The following is a 13174-nucleotide window of genomic DNA, read 5'->3' as shown; positions in this document are numbered from 1 at the left end:
GGGGGGGGGGGGCTTTGGGAAGAGGGGGGGGGGTCTGCGCCCGCGCGCCTCCCACAGCTCGAGCTCAGCGGCGAGCGGGCAGCCGCGCTCGCCGAGCACTCCTCGGCAGAAGGAGGCCGTCCTGCGCTGCAGCTCGGCGCTGTAGTGGCGCTGCAGCGGGAAGCCGGCGATGCCGGTGAAGGAGCCGACGGCGTCCTGCTGCGGCTGAATCGGAAAGTACTCCTTGTGCAGGTTGCCGATCATGTAGCCGTTGACGTTGATCTCCACCATGGTCGCGTTGCCCCGCTCGTCGATGACGACGTCCGGCGAGAGGAAGAGGATCCGCTTGTACCTGACGCCGTCATGAACGAGCCTGTACCTTAAGGCAAGGTTCACGACTCATCCGCTGCTGCTGGTGTAATGTCCGCTTGTGCCTGACGCCGTGCCGCTTGAGCTTGTGGTCGGCGTGGATGATCTGCTCGCGCGCGAGAAGCAGCACCTGCGCGGGGCGAGGCACGGGCAGGGCTAAGCTGGACCTTCTCCTCATGCCGCTGTGCGGGGCTGTGAGGCTCTCCCCTGCATCTCCCCTGCATCTCCCCTGCATCTCCCCTGCATCCGTGAGCCCCGCGTTCAGAGTGCGCGCGCGAGAGAAGCGGCAAGGGACAATCGCCTTCTAGGCGTGATCTCGGTCGATCTCGGTCGATCTCGGTCGATCTCGGGTCTCTCGGCCGGCGGCGCCTCGACGATCGCCTTCTCGACGCTCGGCCACGCGACGCGCGTCCAAAACTCCCTGCCCTGCGGCCGCACGTTGCTGAACCAGTACTCGTCCGTCGTCGACGTGGGGTAGACGAGCTTGGCGCCGTTCGCTCGCTCCCGGGGAGGGATGATCTCGCGCAGCCTGCAGCGAGGGAGGGGGCGCGCTCTCTCCCCCCCCCCCCCCCCGTCCCCCGAGGCGGCGAGGGCAGCACACACGTGCCGAGCTCCACATCTGCGTCTGGCGGCCGCCTCTGCGAGCGTGGCTAGCCCGAGCTTATGGCGGAGCGGTGGCGGCGGTCGAATGCGTGTCTTGTTCCCGGGTGGCTGTTGCGCCTCTGCTGTAGACTAGGTGCTGTGAGGCTAGGTGCTGTGAGGCTAGGTGCTGTGAGGCTAGGTGCTGTGAGGCTAGGTGCGGTGAGGCTAGGAGGCGCCGCCGCCTGTCCGGGTCGTCTTGCTCGTAGCAGGGGAGCATGGTGAGGTGCGTGCTGCAGCCGGCCTTGGCGTGGCGCGGCTCGTTCGAGAAGGTCCACATGTTGACCTTCGGGATGCCTAGGAAGTGTCTAGGAAGTGTCTAGGAAGTGTCGAGGAAGCGCCACATGTTGACCTTCGGGATGCCTACGCGGGAGAGGGCTCGGACGGCTCGGGGAAGGCTCTAGCACGCGGTGCCAGCACGAGGACCGTGTGGCTGGCCCGTCCCCAGCGCGTGGACGCGCAGCCTGCAGGAAGACATCGGTGCTGAAGCATGCTTGTGACTCATCCACTAGCACGTGGATGCGCACACTGAGCACACGGCGCCTCGGGAGAGGGTGGGCTGTGCTCAAACAGAGGCCGGCCCCCTGGTGATGCGACCGGTGAGAGAGGGAGGACGGGGACACACGGACACGCGGCTCCCCGCCTTGGGCATCTAGGCGTGCGCAGCGGGTCGAGCGAGAGGACGACCGCCCAGACTCGCAGGTCGAACTTGTGCCTAGACACTTCCTAGACACTTCCTAGACACTTCCTAGACACCGCCCAGACTCGCAGGTCGAACTTGTGCCCGGCGAAGGTCATCGGGTTCATCTCGAAGTCCTGCATGACATACTCGCCCGCCGGCACGCGCCTCGTCAGCCAGGCGAGCGTCGTGTCCTCCGAGCTGAGCTCCTATTCAAGTCCGCCACGCAAGCGTCTCATTTCGAGAAGAGCGGGTCGCTGGAGAAGCCCCGAGCCGGGAGCTCCTCGATCGGGAGGGAGTGCATGTCTACTGCTACTGCTACTGCTATGCTGCTGCTGCTGCTGCTCCTACTGCTACTGCTACTGCTACTGCTGGCTCCTCGGTCGGGAGGGAGTGCATGTGGATGCCGACCGAGTTGAAGCCGCCGCGCGGCTTGCAGATCCAGAGGCGGTGCCTCAGCGCGCCGCCGCCGGAGGGGCGGTAGTGCCGCATCGTGTTGAGGTTGTACGAGCGGAAGTCGGCTGCCACGCTCTCGAGCTGCCCCTTGCCGACCTAGACGCTCCCTAGACACTTCCTAGACACTTCCTAGACACTTCCTCGGGCTGCCCCTTGCCGACCGTGAAAGAGCGCTTCGTGAAGCCACAGTGCTCGGCGTCGGCGTTGGCCGGCGGCGAGAGCCGCGAGTAGCCCGTCTTGCGGTAGCACACCTCCTGCAGCCTGCCGAGCGCGGGCTTGACTCCGATGAGCTGCACCAGCCCGGGCACCTGAGCAACAATCATGACTTCAATCACCTCATAACGACCAGGTCGTGACTCCGAGTACCCTCCGAGTACCCGGGCACCTAGGACTGATGACAGTTGATGAACACGTGTGCTTGTGACTCCGACGAGCTGCGCCAGCCCGGGCGCCGAGTTGACGATGGCGCCTACGGGAGGAGGGCTCCGAGAAGGCTCCTGGAAGGCTCCGAGGGACGGCGCGCAGCACCCACAGCTGGCGATCCGCGCCCTCGGGGAAGTCGCCGCTGCCGCCCTCTGGGAAGCCGGCACGGGAGGCCGGCCGGCGAGGCGGCCAGAACTTGGTCTCGAGCTCCATAGTCTCAGTCCACCAGACGTGCACCGCCGTGCTGCGCGTCTCTGGCTCGCACAGTCGCAGCCTCGTGAAGAGCGGCCGCATCACGCCTGTAGAGAGGTGCTCTGGAAGGTTCCTGGAAGGTGCCTGGGAGGCTCCGGGGAGAGCGGCCGCACAGCACGCCTCGCATGTCACCCCGCTTGCCCACCGCGAAGGAGCGGTTGCACCGCCACCGGTCCTTGGGCACCTTCGGCGCCTGCCGGTGAGGCGGTGGCGAAGTGAGGGATTGTCGGAGGGAGGTGCGGCAGCGTGGATAAGGCAGCGTGGATAAGGCAGCGGGGGAAGACACGGCGCAACACGGGCTCTCCTGCTGCTGCGCGTCCGGCCAGGGCGTTTTCCCCGCACGCCCGCGGTCGCTCAAGTGCCGCTCGATGGCGGCGGGCAGGGCGGATGTCCCGTCGGCGAATGCGTAATAGTCGTCCATCGTCGGCCGCGTGTAGCCGGGCTCTCGGACGAGGTTGGTCCGGCCGAGATGCACGCCGGCCGAGCTGATCGAAAAGTCCGTCATCGCGGGGTCTCCCTTAGTCACGCCGACGAAGCTCTGCGCCACGCACGTGTGGTACCGAAACTCCGCCATCTCGGCCGGGCAGGCATTCGGGTCGCGCCCATCGCTCACCCAAGCAAGCTTGCAGCAGGCGCCTCCCTCGCCGCAGAACTGCGGGCACGCGCCGCCCCTGCGGCCGCACGCAGCCCAGCAGCTCGGAGGCCGAGCCTCCCTCCGAGACCTCCTCTTCTTGATTACATTGTCGCGCTTCTCCTCGAGCTCGTGGAGCTGTTTCTTGAGCCGCGAGAGCTCGGTCGCGGCGGCGGCGCCGGCGGGGACGACGGCGGCCGGGCGCGCGCCCTGGGCGATGGCTGCGACGGCACGAGCGCGTGAGTCCATGTGTGTACACCACACACACGTTCTGTCTGATCAAGCGGGCAAGCGCTTGCCGTCCAAGTGCAAAAACGAGAATTATCTTCGCGCACGAGTAGATTTTAGAAGTGAACTCTCGCAAAAAGGAGAAAAGGGCGTGCCCCTCGGACACCTAGCTCCGAGTAGAGGGGGCGTTCTGCAGTTCAGGGGAAACCCGGTATACGCTGCGGAAAACCATCAACCCTCGGAGACCCGTGCGTGTTAGAGAGAGAGAGAGATTTTTAGCAATACCAAACAACTCTAACACTCACACGTAATTTGGGGCCTGGAGCCCTGTTCACGCGCGCGCGAGACGTGCAGACAGGGTTGCCAGGTGAGAGCGAATGGCGCGGTTCACGCCTCGCACAACAGAGAGAGAGATGCGCTCTGCATGGTGGGACATAAAAGAGAGCGAGTACTTGGGCGAGTAGGCCGTGCGGTCAACGCTGCCGCGCGCGACTTTGCGCGCGAGGCGGCGCAGCTTGAGAACGGCGGTGGGCGAGAAGCCGCCGCCGAACGTCTCGTGGAGCAGCAGGTTGAAGTTGTTGCGCTTGACAAAGATCGCGTCGTGGTAGAAACCGCGATGCGCGCCTTGACGTACAGTTCCGGACGGGCATTAAGAACCTCTAACGTTAAGAACCTGAGGCTCATATTTCGGCCGGATCCCTAAGAACTCCCTAAGAACCTGAGGCTGGGCCAACGCCTGCAGCCGGCGCCCCTGCCCCCGCGGCCGCAGCCGCAGGGGCAGCTCACGGCAGCGAATGACTCTCTTGTCACGCCATGCGCGAACTTACTGTTCCAAACTTCCAAACTGTTTTAAGACCCATTTATTGATTTTTAATCGAAGCCGAAACGGTTTAAAAAACCATCCACCCGGTTAAGAACCTGAGGCTCGGCCCCCGACGGACCGCCGACTTAGCTAAGAACCTGAGGCTGGGCGAAGAACCTGTGCGTTCTTAATGCCCGTCCGGAACTGTAGCCGAGGCCGGTCTTGTGGGAGAAGGGTTGGCTGGGCTGCCCGCGCGCCTTGCAGCCCATGTTCAGGCGGCGGGCCTTCTCCTCGGTGTTGCCGAAGGCGTAGGAGTGGCCGACGGAGGCGGGCGTGCCGCCACTCGAGGCGTTGCCAACGCCCGTCGAGGAGGTCTTGAGGAGGGGCGTCCAGAGCTTGACTTCATTCACCTCATCGCATCCTCCCGGTCCCGCGTGGGGTTCTGCGAGGTCAGTCTTGTACCCCTCATTGTACTGCCGGGTGAGCTCTGGTTTCTCCTTGTCGCCGTGCACGACCGGCGCGTTGGCCGGGGCGCGCATCGCGTCCGCCCAGGCGGCGAGGACGCCGTCGTGGGGCCGCCGGTGGTGGGCCTTGTTGTAAAGGTAGTCGCCGAAGAAATCGACTGGCATGCCCCGCTCGAGCGCGACCCGAAGGGTGGGAAGCGCCGCGGAGAGCCAAAGGCCGAGCTTCCGCTGGAGCTCGTCCTGGAGGGTGTCGGAGGAGAGGGCGGTGGCGTACGTGCCGTCGACACGGACATCGAAGGCCTTGCCGGCGAAAGGCGTTGAGGCGGAGACGAGGCGCGCGGCTTCGCGGTTGTTGACGGCGCTGTCTCCGAGGGACGGGTAGTTCTTGACGTGTACATCCCGCGCCTTGACGAGCTCCTGGTGCGCGAACCAGTCCTTGTGATTCTTGATGGCAGCGAGCGCCCGCGGCCGCGGGTTGTTTGTTGTTTGAGATTTTTGAAAACCAACGACAAGTTTTCGCAACGCCGCGGACACAGAAGGATGGTTGGTACCAGGTAGCGGCAGCCTTCCCAAAGAGCTCTGCAGAGGGGCGACCGACCTCACCACACTGATGGACGCCGCCATCGACGGCCACAAGCAGTTGATCGAGCTGCTGCTGCGGCGCGGCGCGGAGATCGACAAGCAGAACGGCAAAGGGGGCACCGCGCTGATGGGCGCCGCCCAGGAGGGCCACGAGCGGGCGGTCGAGCTGCTGCTGCAGCGTGGCGCGGAGGTCAACAAGCAGAACAGCGACGGCTGCACCGCGCTGATGTTTGCCGCTGGCGTGGAGGTGAAGAGGGTAGGAAGGTGAAGAACAGCCAGGCTCGGACTGGACACCAACGCGGTATGGGTGGACGCTAGACAGATGATGACGACACGCACGAGCAACACACAGACACAAACAGGCTCACAAGACACACAGCCAGCTGGCTGCCACACACCACTAAGAAAAAAGAAAAAGTCGCCAAGTTCCCGGCGAGCTCGACAAACAGGGGGGGCACAGTCCGAAGCAGCCAAGCTCAGTAGGAATGCTAGGTTCGCTCTTCCCCGACGCAGAACACGTCTTCGTCAAGGACGACCTCGCCTCCTTTCCGGTGCCCACCAACACGTCTCCGTCAGTCGTACCGTGCAATCACAAGCCCACGACTGCACGATTTAGGCGCGCGTGCCCTCCGTGCGCGAGCTACACCTATCCGGAAAGCGGGTGGTCGTGCTGTCTCTGCCAGGCGGCTGCACATGGACAAAGAACGCGCTGGCGTGTGCAGTCTAGTCTAAGGGCCGAACGGCGCTCCGAACATCAGGCGCCTTCACCTCTGTCTGAAGCGCGCAGCTCGCCGGCTACCGTTCAGCCGACGCGGACGGCTCCCTGTCGGCGGCAGCTGTCGACGCGGTGCTGGTGATCTGCGTAAACGACGGCTATGTGCTGGACGCGTGGAAGCGCGCGAGCGGGCTGGCGGGCGCCCGAGCATTTACCTTTGTTGCTGACCCCTTCGGGTGATCGTAGCTAGACAATTAGCCTTTTACAGACGAGAAGATTGCCTTAGCACACAAGAGGATTGCCTCACCGACCCTTGCCAGGACGTTGACGGCTGCACTCGGCCTGAGCTTGGAGGAGCCGGACCCAGAGCTCGGTCCGAATCGAGGCAAGCGGGCGGCGCTGTTCGTTGCCGATGGCGTGGTCAGGCTGCGGGAGGTGTCAGAGGCGGAGGGCGACCCGACCGGCGACGAGGACCATGCCAACTCGGATGCACCGCAGATGCTGGAGTCGATCCGGACGCTCGGCACGACGTGAGCGGGATGATGCTTTTTCTTGGCGCCAGGCCGCGGCCGTTATGAGGCGCGCGAGGGCAAACGAGCGGCCAATGTGGCCATCCTCGACGCGCGGAGGGAGGCCGTGGCCGTAGGGTGTGTACGAATAGTACGTAATTTCTCAGGTTGCTCTGACACTGAGGTGTTCGACTCTTCGAGTTTTGCTTAGAGTACCGTCGATACGTATACGGCTCTGCGAGAGTGTGTGGGCAGTACGGCTCTACTTGGGGTACCTCGACCGTGGGCGCCTTGCACGGCTCTTTTAATGCCGTGGGCTCCACTGTCGTCTAAATCGCAATCTGTTATAATTATGGTGAAATCCCAAAGTAACGCAAAAGGAAAAACCATCGATTCAACAGCAGTACCCACAACGGGGGGCGACATGCGCGCGGCGCGCAGTGAACACAGTCTCCGCACTGGCGCTCCAAGGCGCAGCAAAAGAGACAGTGCAACGAGACTCAGTCAACAGTAGATAGTACAACAAGAGAGACTGTGAGACGAACACAGTCCGCACACACACACCACCAGCAGCCCGCGGACCGAGGGCGGTGCTGGTGCTGGTGATAATGTGTGGGATGGGGCGCGATCTCGAGCCTGATCACGCCGCCTTGCGCGCCCCCTCCCAGTCCCGGATCATCCGGCGCAGCATGTGGGAGGGGACCAGGATGCTGTGCTCGAGCTCGCCGCCCGTCAGCGGGCTCGTCGACTTGGTCGCGAGCCAGCGCTCGATCGCCGTCCGCTCGTAAGCATGCCCGTCCGCCGCCATCACCGGGTCGCTCATCACCTCGGTCGTGATTGGGCAGACGAAGTCGTCCGGCGGCTCCTCCTCCTCCACCGAAGGCGGCCTCTCTGCAGCCAAAGAGGACGACGCTTGCTCGTCGGGCGCCCGCCTCTTCTCCTCCAGCCTCGCGCTCTCCTCGAACGCCGCCGCCAGCTCCGCCTCCTCTCCCGCCGCCAGCGCTGCCTCATCCTCATCCTCGGGCTCCCGCGACGGCCCAGCGCCTCCACCTCCGCCCTTCCCCTTCTTCTTCTTCTTCTTCTTCTTACCCTTCTTGCTCTCCTTGTCGCGCCCCCCCGCCTCCTTCTCCGCCTCCTCCTCCGCCAGCAGCGCCTCGGCATGCCGCGCTGCCTCCGCCTCCGCCTCCGCCGCCGCATGCTCCTCGAGGGCGCGCACGCACTCGGCGTGGCCCTTTCCCTTGGCCATCTGAAGCGCCGTCCTGCCGCTCTCGGAGCGCAGTGCCGTGTCTGCGCCCGCCCGCAGCAGGCGGAGGACGACAGCGGGGTGGCCTTGGCTGGCGGCGACCATCAGCGCGGTGTCGCCTTTGCTGTCCTGCTTGTTGATCTCCGCGCCGCGCTGCAGCAGCAGCTCGACCACCGGCTCGTGGCCTTGGCAGGCGGAGAGTATCAGCGCGGTGAGGCCGATGCTGTTCTGCAGGTTGATATCCGCGCCGCGCTGCAGCAACAGCTCGACCACCCGCTCGTGGCCTTGCATGGCGGCATCGTCTTGGATGGCGGCGCCCATCAGCGCGGTGCTGCCTTTGCTGTTCTGCTTGTCGACCTCCGCGCCGCGCTGCAGCAGCAGCTCGACCACTCGCTCGTGGCCAAACTGGGCGGCGCACATCAGCACTGTGATGCCGCTCACATCGCCCATCCCGCAAGTCGCGTTGACCTGCCCGCCGCTGTCGAGCCATGCCAGCAACGCCGCCTCGTCGCCGTCAATAGCTGCTGTCACGGCGTCTTTGTTCGTCTGCGTCTTGTCCATGACGCCTCGGGTCACCGAAGAAGCCTCGCGCCGGCCTGCAGCCACCTCCGCGACGTGCTGCCGGAAGGCCTCGACGCACGCGGAAAGGCCCTTCTGTCTGGCCCACTGCAGTGCGGACCTGCCGCTTTCAGAGCGCAACTTTGGATCCGCGCCCGCCCGCAGCAGGCGGAGGACGACGGCGGGGCGGTCGTTGCAAGCGGCGTCCATCAGCGCGGTGCCGCCTCGGCTGCCCTGCTTGTTGATCTCCGCGCCGCGCTGCAGCAGCAGCTCGACCACCCGCTCATGGCCTTGGCTGGCGGCTTTCATCAGCGCAGTGCCGCCTTTGCTGTTCTGCATGTTGATCTCCGCGCCGCGCTGCAGCAACAGCTCGACCACCCGCTCGTGGCCGTGAGCGGCGGCTAGCATCAGCGCGGTGTCGCCGTTGCCGTTCTGCTTGTCGATCTCCGCGCCGCGCTGCAGCAGCAGCTCGACCGCCCGCTCGTGGCCGAAAAAGCTGGCGGACAGCATCAGCGCGGTGCTGCCTTCGCTGTTCTGCTTGTTGACCTCCGCGCCGCGCTGCAGCAGCAGCTCAACCACCCGCTCGTGACCCTCCTGAGCGGCGAGCATCAGCGCGGTCATGCCGCTCGCACCGCGACGAGACGCGCGATACACATCTCCTTCCCCGCAAGTCGCGTTGACCCGCCCGCCGCTGTCGAGCCACGCCAGCAGCGGCGTCTCGTCGCCTCGCGCAGCCGCTATCCCCGCCTCGTTGGGAAGGCGGGCCAATAGGCCGGAAGAGGCCGCCTCGCCTGAGGAGGCGCCGCCCCCGACTCCCTCCACCATCCCTCCAGGGTACGCGGCCCGGGTTCCGGCTGTTTGGGGGGTAGGTGGGTCAATGAAAGAAATGAGGACCTTGGCACTCCAAGTGCTCCAGCCCCCCCCCCCCCACCCACGAAATGTATGTTCCACACCACCCGCGCAGTGGCTATTCAGACAACGGCCAGCCCGCAGGGGCGCTGCTCTCGCAACCGGCGGCTGGCGTCCACCGCTGCGGCGTGTGCGCGACCGACCCCCCCTTTGGCAGCAGCAGCCCCATCAGGTGCACCCACGCGTACCACGTGTCGCACGGCCCGCGGGCCCACGGCGCGAGCGGGCCGCCGGACCGCTCCAGAGGCGGCGCGTACGCCAGGTAACGCGTTGCCCCCCCGCACTCCGGCCTTGGTGCGAGCATGGCCATCGCCTATCACACCGTGGGCGTTGCGGCGGCGAAGCGTAAGCTCGCAGTGTCCGCGCGGCCGGACGGCTCTCACAGTTGATGCCGACCCCCCCAAGGCAGCGCACGGACCGTTTCACGGGTTGGCGCGTGGGTGGAGCGCGAGTCCCATACGCGGGCCGTCCTGGACTGGGACAGCTGGGCGGGGACAGAACATGCATGGTCCCCTCTGCGGCTCCTGCTGGGCAGCGAGCTGCGCCTGCGGATACGTCTTCGAGACCGCCGGCGACGCGTACTCCCGCCCGGTGGCCCGCCTCGGGCCGCCTCCGCTGCCTCCGCTGCGCCGGCGCCGGCGCGTAAACGCGCGGGTACACTTGCCTTGCGCTGCATGCACCTGTGAGTGTCCTTAAGCCGTGTACCCGCGCTCTGCACGTGATGTGAACGGTGGACTGTGTCTCTGTATGTCTGTAGGTGGGCAGCGCCCGGGGCTTTGTCCAGCACCACTCGCAACAGCTCTCGCGCGCCGCCGTCTGTGGCGACGCGCAAAACATCAACAACGCTGCTCGCAACATGCGTGTCGCGCACTCATTCATGACCGGTCTCAATGCCCCACCCCCCTGCGCTCGGGCCTTCTAGGCCCGCGGGTAGTCTCCCCCCATTCCCAAGGCCTCCAGGGCTCGCACCTCAACCTCTCACAGACCAGCGCACAGCGCCATAGGACGTATTTTCTTCTCAATAACAAGGCTGTGAAGAGGGGTGGAATTTATCGTTCTCGAGGAGGGGTCACAGCTGTGTGAGGAGGGGCCAGGGGCCAGTCGGAGCGCGGGCAGGCCACGGATGGGAGGCACTGGGCGCGGGAGTGCGGAGGCCCCACAGCCCCACACAGCTCTCTGCGGACACTTCTCGCGACGGGCCGCGCAACTAGATCGGGCGCCGAGGAGCCTTCCGGCTATACCTCTGCGACACTCTAGCCACGCGTCAGCCTCCGCTTAGCACACGTGGGCCCGCCGAGCCCGAATGGGAGCAGCCGTGGGGCGAGTGCCCTTGCGCCGTTGACACCACGACCCCCCTCCTCAGGTGCTCGAGCACTGGCTCGGCATGCATGGCGGGCTGAGGGAGGGTGTAGAGGATGTAGAGTGAAGAGCGCTGTAGAGCTCTACATCCGCCGCGTGACGAGGCGCCTCCGTTGTAGAGCGATGTAGAGCGCGATTTTGCTGTAGAGTTTGTTGTAGAGGCTCTACAGCCAAGGGGCACTTTTGAATAGGATTCTGACCAGGTCTGGCTGATTCTGGCCTGTTCCGCATGGTTTCCGCAAGAGAGGGCAAGGGACCGGGCGCTGGCATACCAGGGGGGGCAGGGTGGTGGGCGGCGACCGCCGCATACCGTCCTACAGCGGGGACTATCGGATTCTGGGGCCTCGGGGCCGAAGAGGAGAAACCCGTCCCCCGCTTCTCCTGGCGCTTGCTGCCCCTCGCCGGCGACCAGCATGCGAGCGCTTGCTATCGCAACTTCCGTGACGCTCGCCGCTGCAATGGAGTGCCTGAAGAGCGAGGAGCCGATGCAGCTCACGTTTAAGATGCCGTTTGTCAACCGCAGTGACCTGCAACCGCGCGTGCCACCGAGCCGGTGCACGGTGCTCCACAATGGTGTTGTGTGGTCCGGCGAGGCGGACGAGGCGCATACGTCGAGACGGGCCTTCCGCGGCGCGTTGGTACTCCGAGGCAACCGCATCGCCGCCGTTATCGAGGCGGGTGAGGCGCTGCCGACCGAGATCGACGGGACTGCGTGTGCTGCTGTCGATCTGCACGGGCGGGCGGTCATCCCCGGAATGGTCGAGGGTCATGCGCACACGGGTTTCGAGGATATCGCAGCGATGACCGATCCGGGCGACACGCCTCCGGAGGAGGGTGTACTCATCGGCCTGTTGAATGCAGGCCGGTTGCTCGAAGCTGGCTTCACATCGGCCTTCTCAGCAGCGGGCGTGCGGCCGCGGCAGGACCCCGTCACGCGCAACTGGATCAACGCGGGCCGGGCGCCAGGGCCGCGGCTGCTGGCGGCGTCGCCCGAGATCACCGCGACGGGCAACCTCGGCGACGGCTCGGTGATGCACCAGCATCGCGACTCTTTTGGACTCGTGGCCGACGGCGCCGACGAGGTGAGGGCGGCGGTGCGTCGCTGCCTGCGGGAGGGCGCCGACACGATCAAGATCAACATCGGCGGCGACCTCGTGCCGATCTCGAAGCTCAGCGAGGAGCGTGACGACATGCTTCCTGCGTACAGCGAAGCCGAGGTACGCGCGGCGGTCGAGGAGGCGCACATGCGACAGAAGCGCGTCGCGGCGCACTGCCGCGGCTCAGCAGACGTGCGGATGGCTCTCGCCGTGGGTGTGGACGTGATCTATCATCTGGATTTTGTCCACAAGGACTCGGCGCTGCTCGATGCCCTCGCGGCCGCGCGCGACCACATCTTTGTCGGCCCCGCCGTCGGCCTCATGGCTGCCCTCGCGCCGAGTCTGCCCGACGTCCAGCTGCTCCTCGACGCGCAGGCCAAGACCTTCTCGGCTCTGCGGACTCGCGGCTTGCGCGTCGTCCTCGGCGGCGATTACGGCTTCCGCGTGACCCCGCAGGGCACCAACGCCAACGACCTCCTCCTCTTCCAGCGGCACTTTGGCTACTCGCCCGAAGAGGCGCTCGTCGCCGCCACGCGACACGGCGGCGCGCTCATGCGCCTGCCTGTCGGCCAGCTGCGCCCCGGCTGGCTCGCCGACCTCCTCGTGGTCGAGGGGCGGCCGTGGGAGGACTCCACGCCCCTCCTCGCAAACCTCACGGACGACGGCAGTGTCTCCACTCCTCGCATCGCCGCCATCATGCAGGACGGGCATTTCGTGCGCAATCAGCTGTGAAATGGTCAGAGAAGCGAGACGAGAGAACACTTTCAAAAACAGAGTCAGAGAACACAGAGATCAGGACGCGGGACGCGCGGTACGGCTTTAACCCTCCCCCCCCCCCGGGGAATGCCGTCCCGCGGCCCTGATGGACCCATCGGGCGTGCCCCGTGGAGGGCGCCAGGGGCGCAGGGGGGTCGCCTGGTACCGTCCGATGGCGCTCTTTGGGATTGGGTCCGCCATACACAGCTCTGTCATACACCGCTCTGTGAACACGTGTCTGGGCCCTCTTGCCGCACCCACGGCCGTCGGCATGGCGCTCTCTCTTGGTCTCCTGGCCATGGCAGACCCAGCCGGTGAATGGTGGACTGAGTGTTTGTCCGTTCCCATCGGCTTCAGCGCACAGCGGCAAAATGAGCCCTTCCATATGGCCAATGGCCTGTGTGAACTCAGGACGGCTACGATGCCTTTCTGGCTCACACGGAGGCTGCTCTGGCGAGTCGAGCTCTTCGGCGCGCGCGACGCCGGACCTGTGCTGATGTCGCTCGGCCGCGGGACGTCGCGCG

The 13174-nt window shown here is 65.7% G+C and overlaps 4 protein-coding genes across 4 annotated transcripts in view; 2 read left to right on the top strand and 2 right to left on the bottom strand.

The window, feature by feature from the left end:
- Window positions 1–3713, bottom strand: part of EMIHUDRAFT_460024 (hypothetical protein) — a gene marked incomplete at its 3' end in the record, with an annotated part of 4223 nt that extends 510 nt beyond the window's left edge. Inside the window, exons 1-10 of the mRNA XM_005760231.1 lie at window positions 3102–3713; window positions 2930–2990; window positions 2651–2844; window positions 2284–2457; window positions 2078–2209; window positions 1753–1875; window positions 952–986; window positions 724–877; window positions 419–478; window positions 100–324 (exon numbers count right to left, since the gene is read on the bottom strand). Coding sequence (XP_005760288.1) covers window positions 100–324; window positions 419–478; window positions 724–877; window positions 952–986; window positions 1753–1875; window positions 2078–2209; window positions 2284–2457; window positions 2651–2844; window positions 2930–2990; window positions 3102–3677 — 1734 coding nt within the window. The 5' untranslated portion in view covers window positions 3678–3713. The remainder of the gene's footprint in view (window positions 1–99; window positions 325–418; window positions 479–723; window positions 878–951; window positions 987–1752; window positions 1876–2077; window positions 2210–2283; window positions 2458–2650; window positions 2845–2929; window positions 2991–3101) is intronic.
- A 2276-nt stretch (window positions 3714–5989) lies between these two features.
- On the top strand, window positions 5990–6753 carry EMIHUDRAFT_249325 (hypothetical protein; the record flags this gene model as incomplete). Its single annotated transcript, XM_005760230.1, has 4 exons — window positions 5990–6055; window positions 6121–6218; window positions 6285–6455; window positions 6540–6753. 4 exons carry the CDS (start codon window positions 5990–5992, stop codon window positions 6751–6753), a joined length of 549 nt encoding a protein of 182 aa, XP_005760287.1.
- A 615-nt stretch (window positions 6754–7368) lies between these two features.
- On the bottom strand, window positions 7369–9607 carry EMIHUDRAFT_249324 (hypothetical protein; the record flags this gene model as incomplete). Its single annotated transcript, XM_005760229.1, has 2 exons — window positions 7369–7619; window positions 9541–9607. 2 exons carry the CDS (start codon window positions 9605–9607, stop codon window positions 7369–7371), a joined length of 318 nt encoding a protein of 105 aa, XP_005760286.1.
- A 1563-nt stretch (window positions 9608–11170) lies between these two features.
- EMIHUDRAFT_460023 (hypothetical protein) lies at window positions 11171–12642 on the top strand. Its single transcript, XM_005760228.1, has one exon. It carries the CDS (start codon window positions 11211–11213, stop codon window positions 12624–12626), a length of 1416 nt encoding a protein of 471 aa, XP_005760285.1. The 5' UTR covers window positions 11171–11210; the 3' UTR covers window positions 12627–12642.
- The last annotated feature ends 532 nt before the right edge of the window (window positions 12643–13174 follow it).

This window comes from Emiliania huxleyi (genome assembly GCF_000372725.1).
Source record: "Emiliania huxleyi CCMP1516 unplaced genomic scaffold EMIHUscaffold_765, whole genome shotgun sequence".
Classification (NCBI taxonomy): Eukaryota; Haptophyta; order Isochrysidales; family Noelaerhabdaceae; genus Emiliania; species Emiliania huxleyi.
This window is presented reverse-complemented; position numbering and strand designations above follow the sequence as displayed.

What these genes read in the sequence shown, in the direction of transcription:
- EMIHUDRAFT_460023 (XM_005760228.1), top strand. Translation starts at nt 11,211, where the DNA reads ATGCGAGCGCTTGCTATCGCAACTTCCGTGACGCTCGCCGCTGCAATG.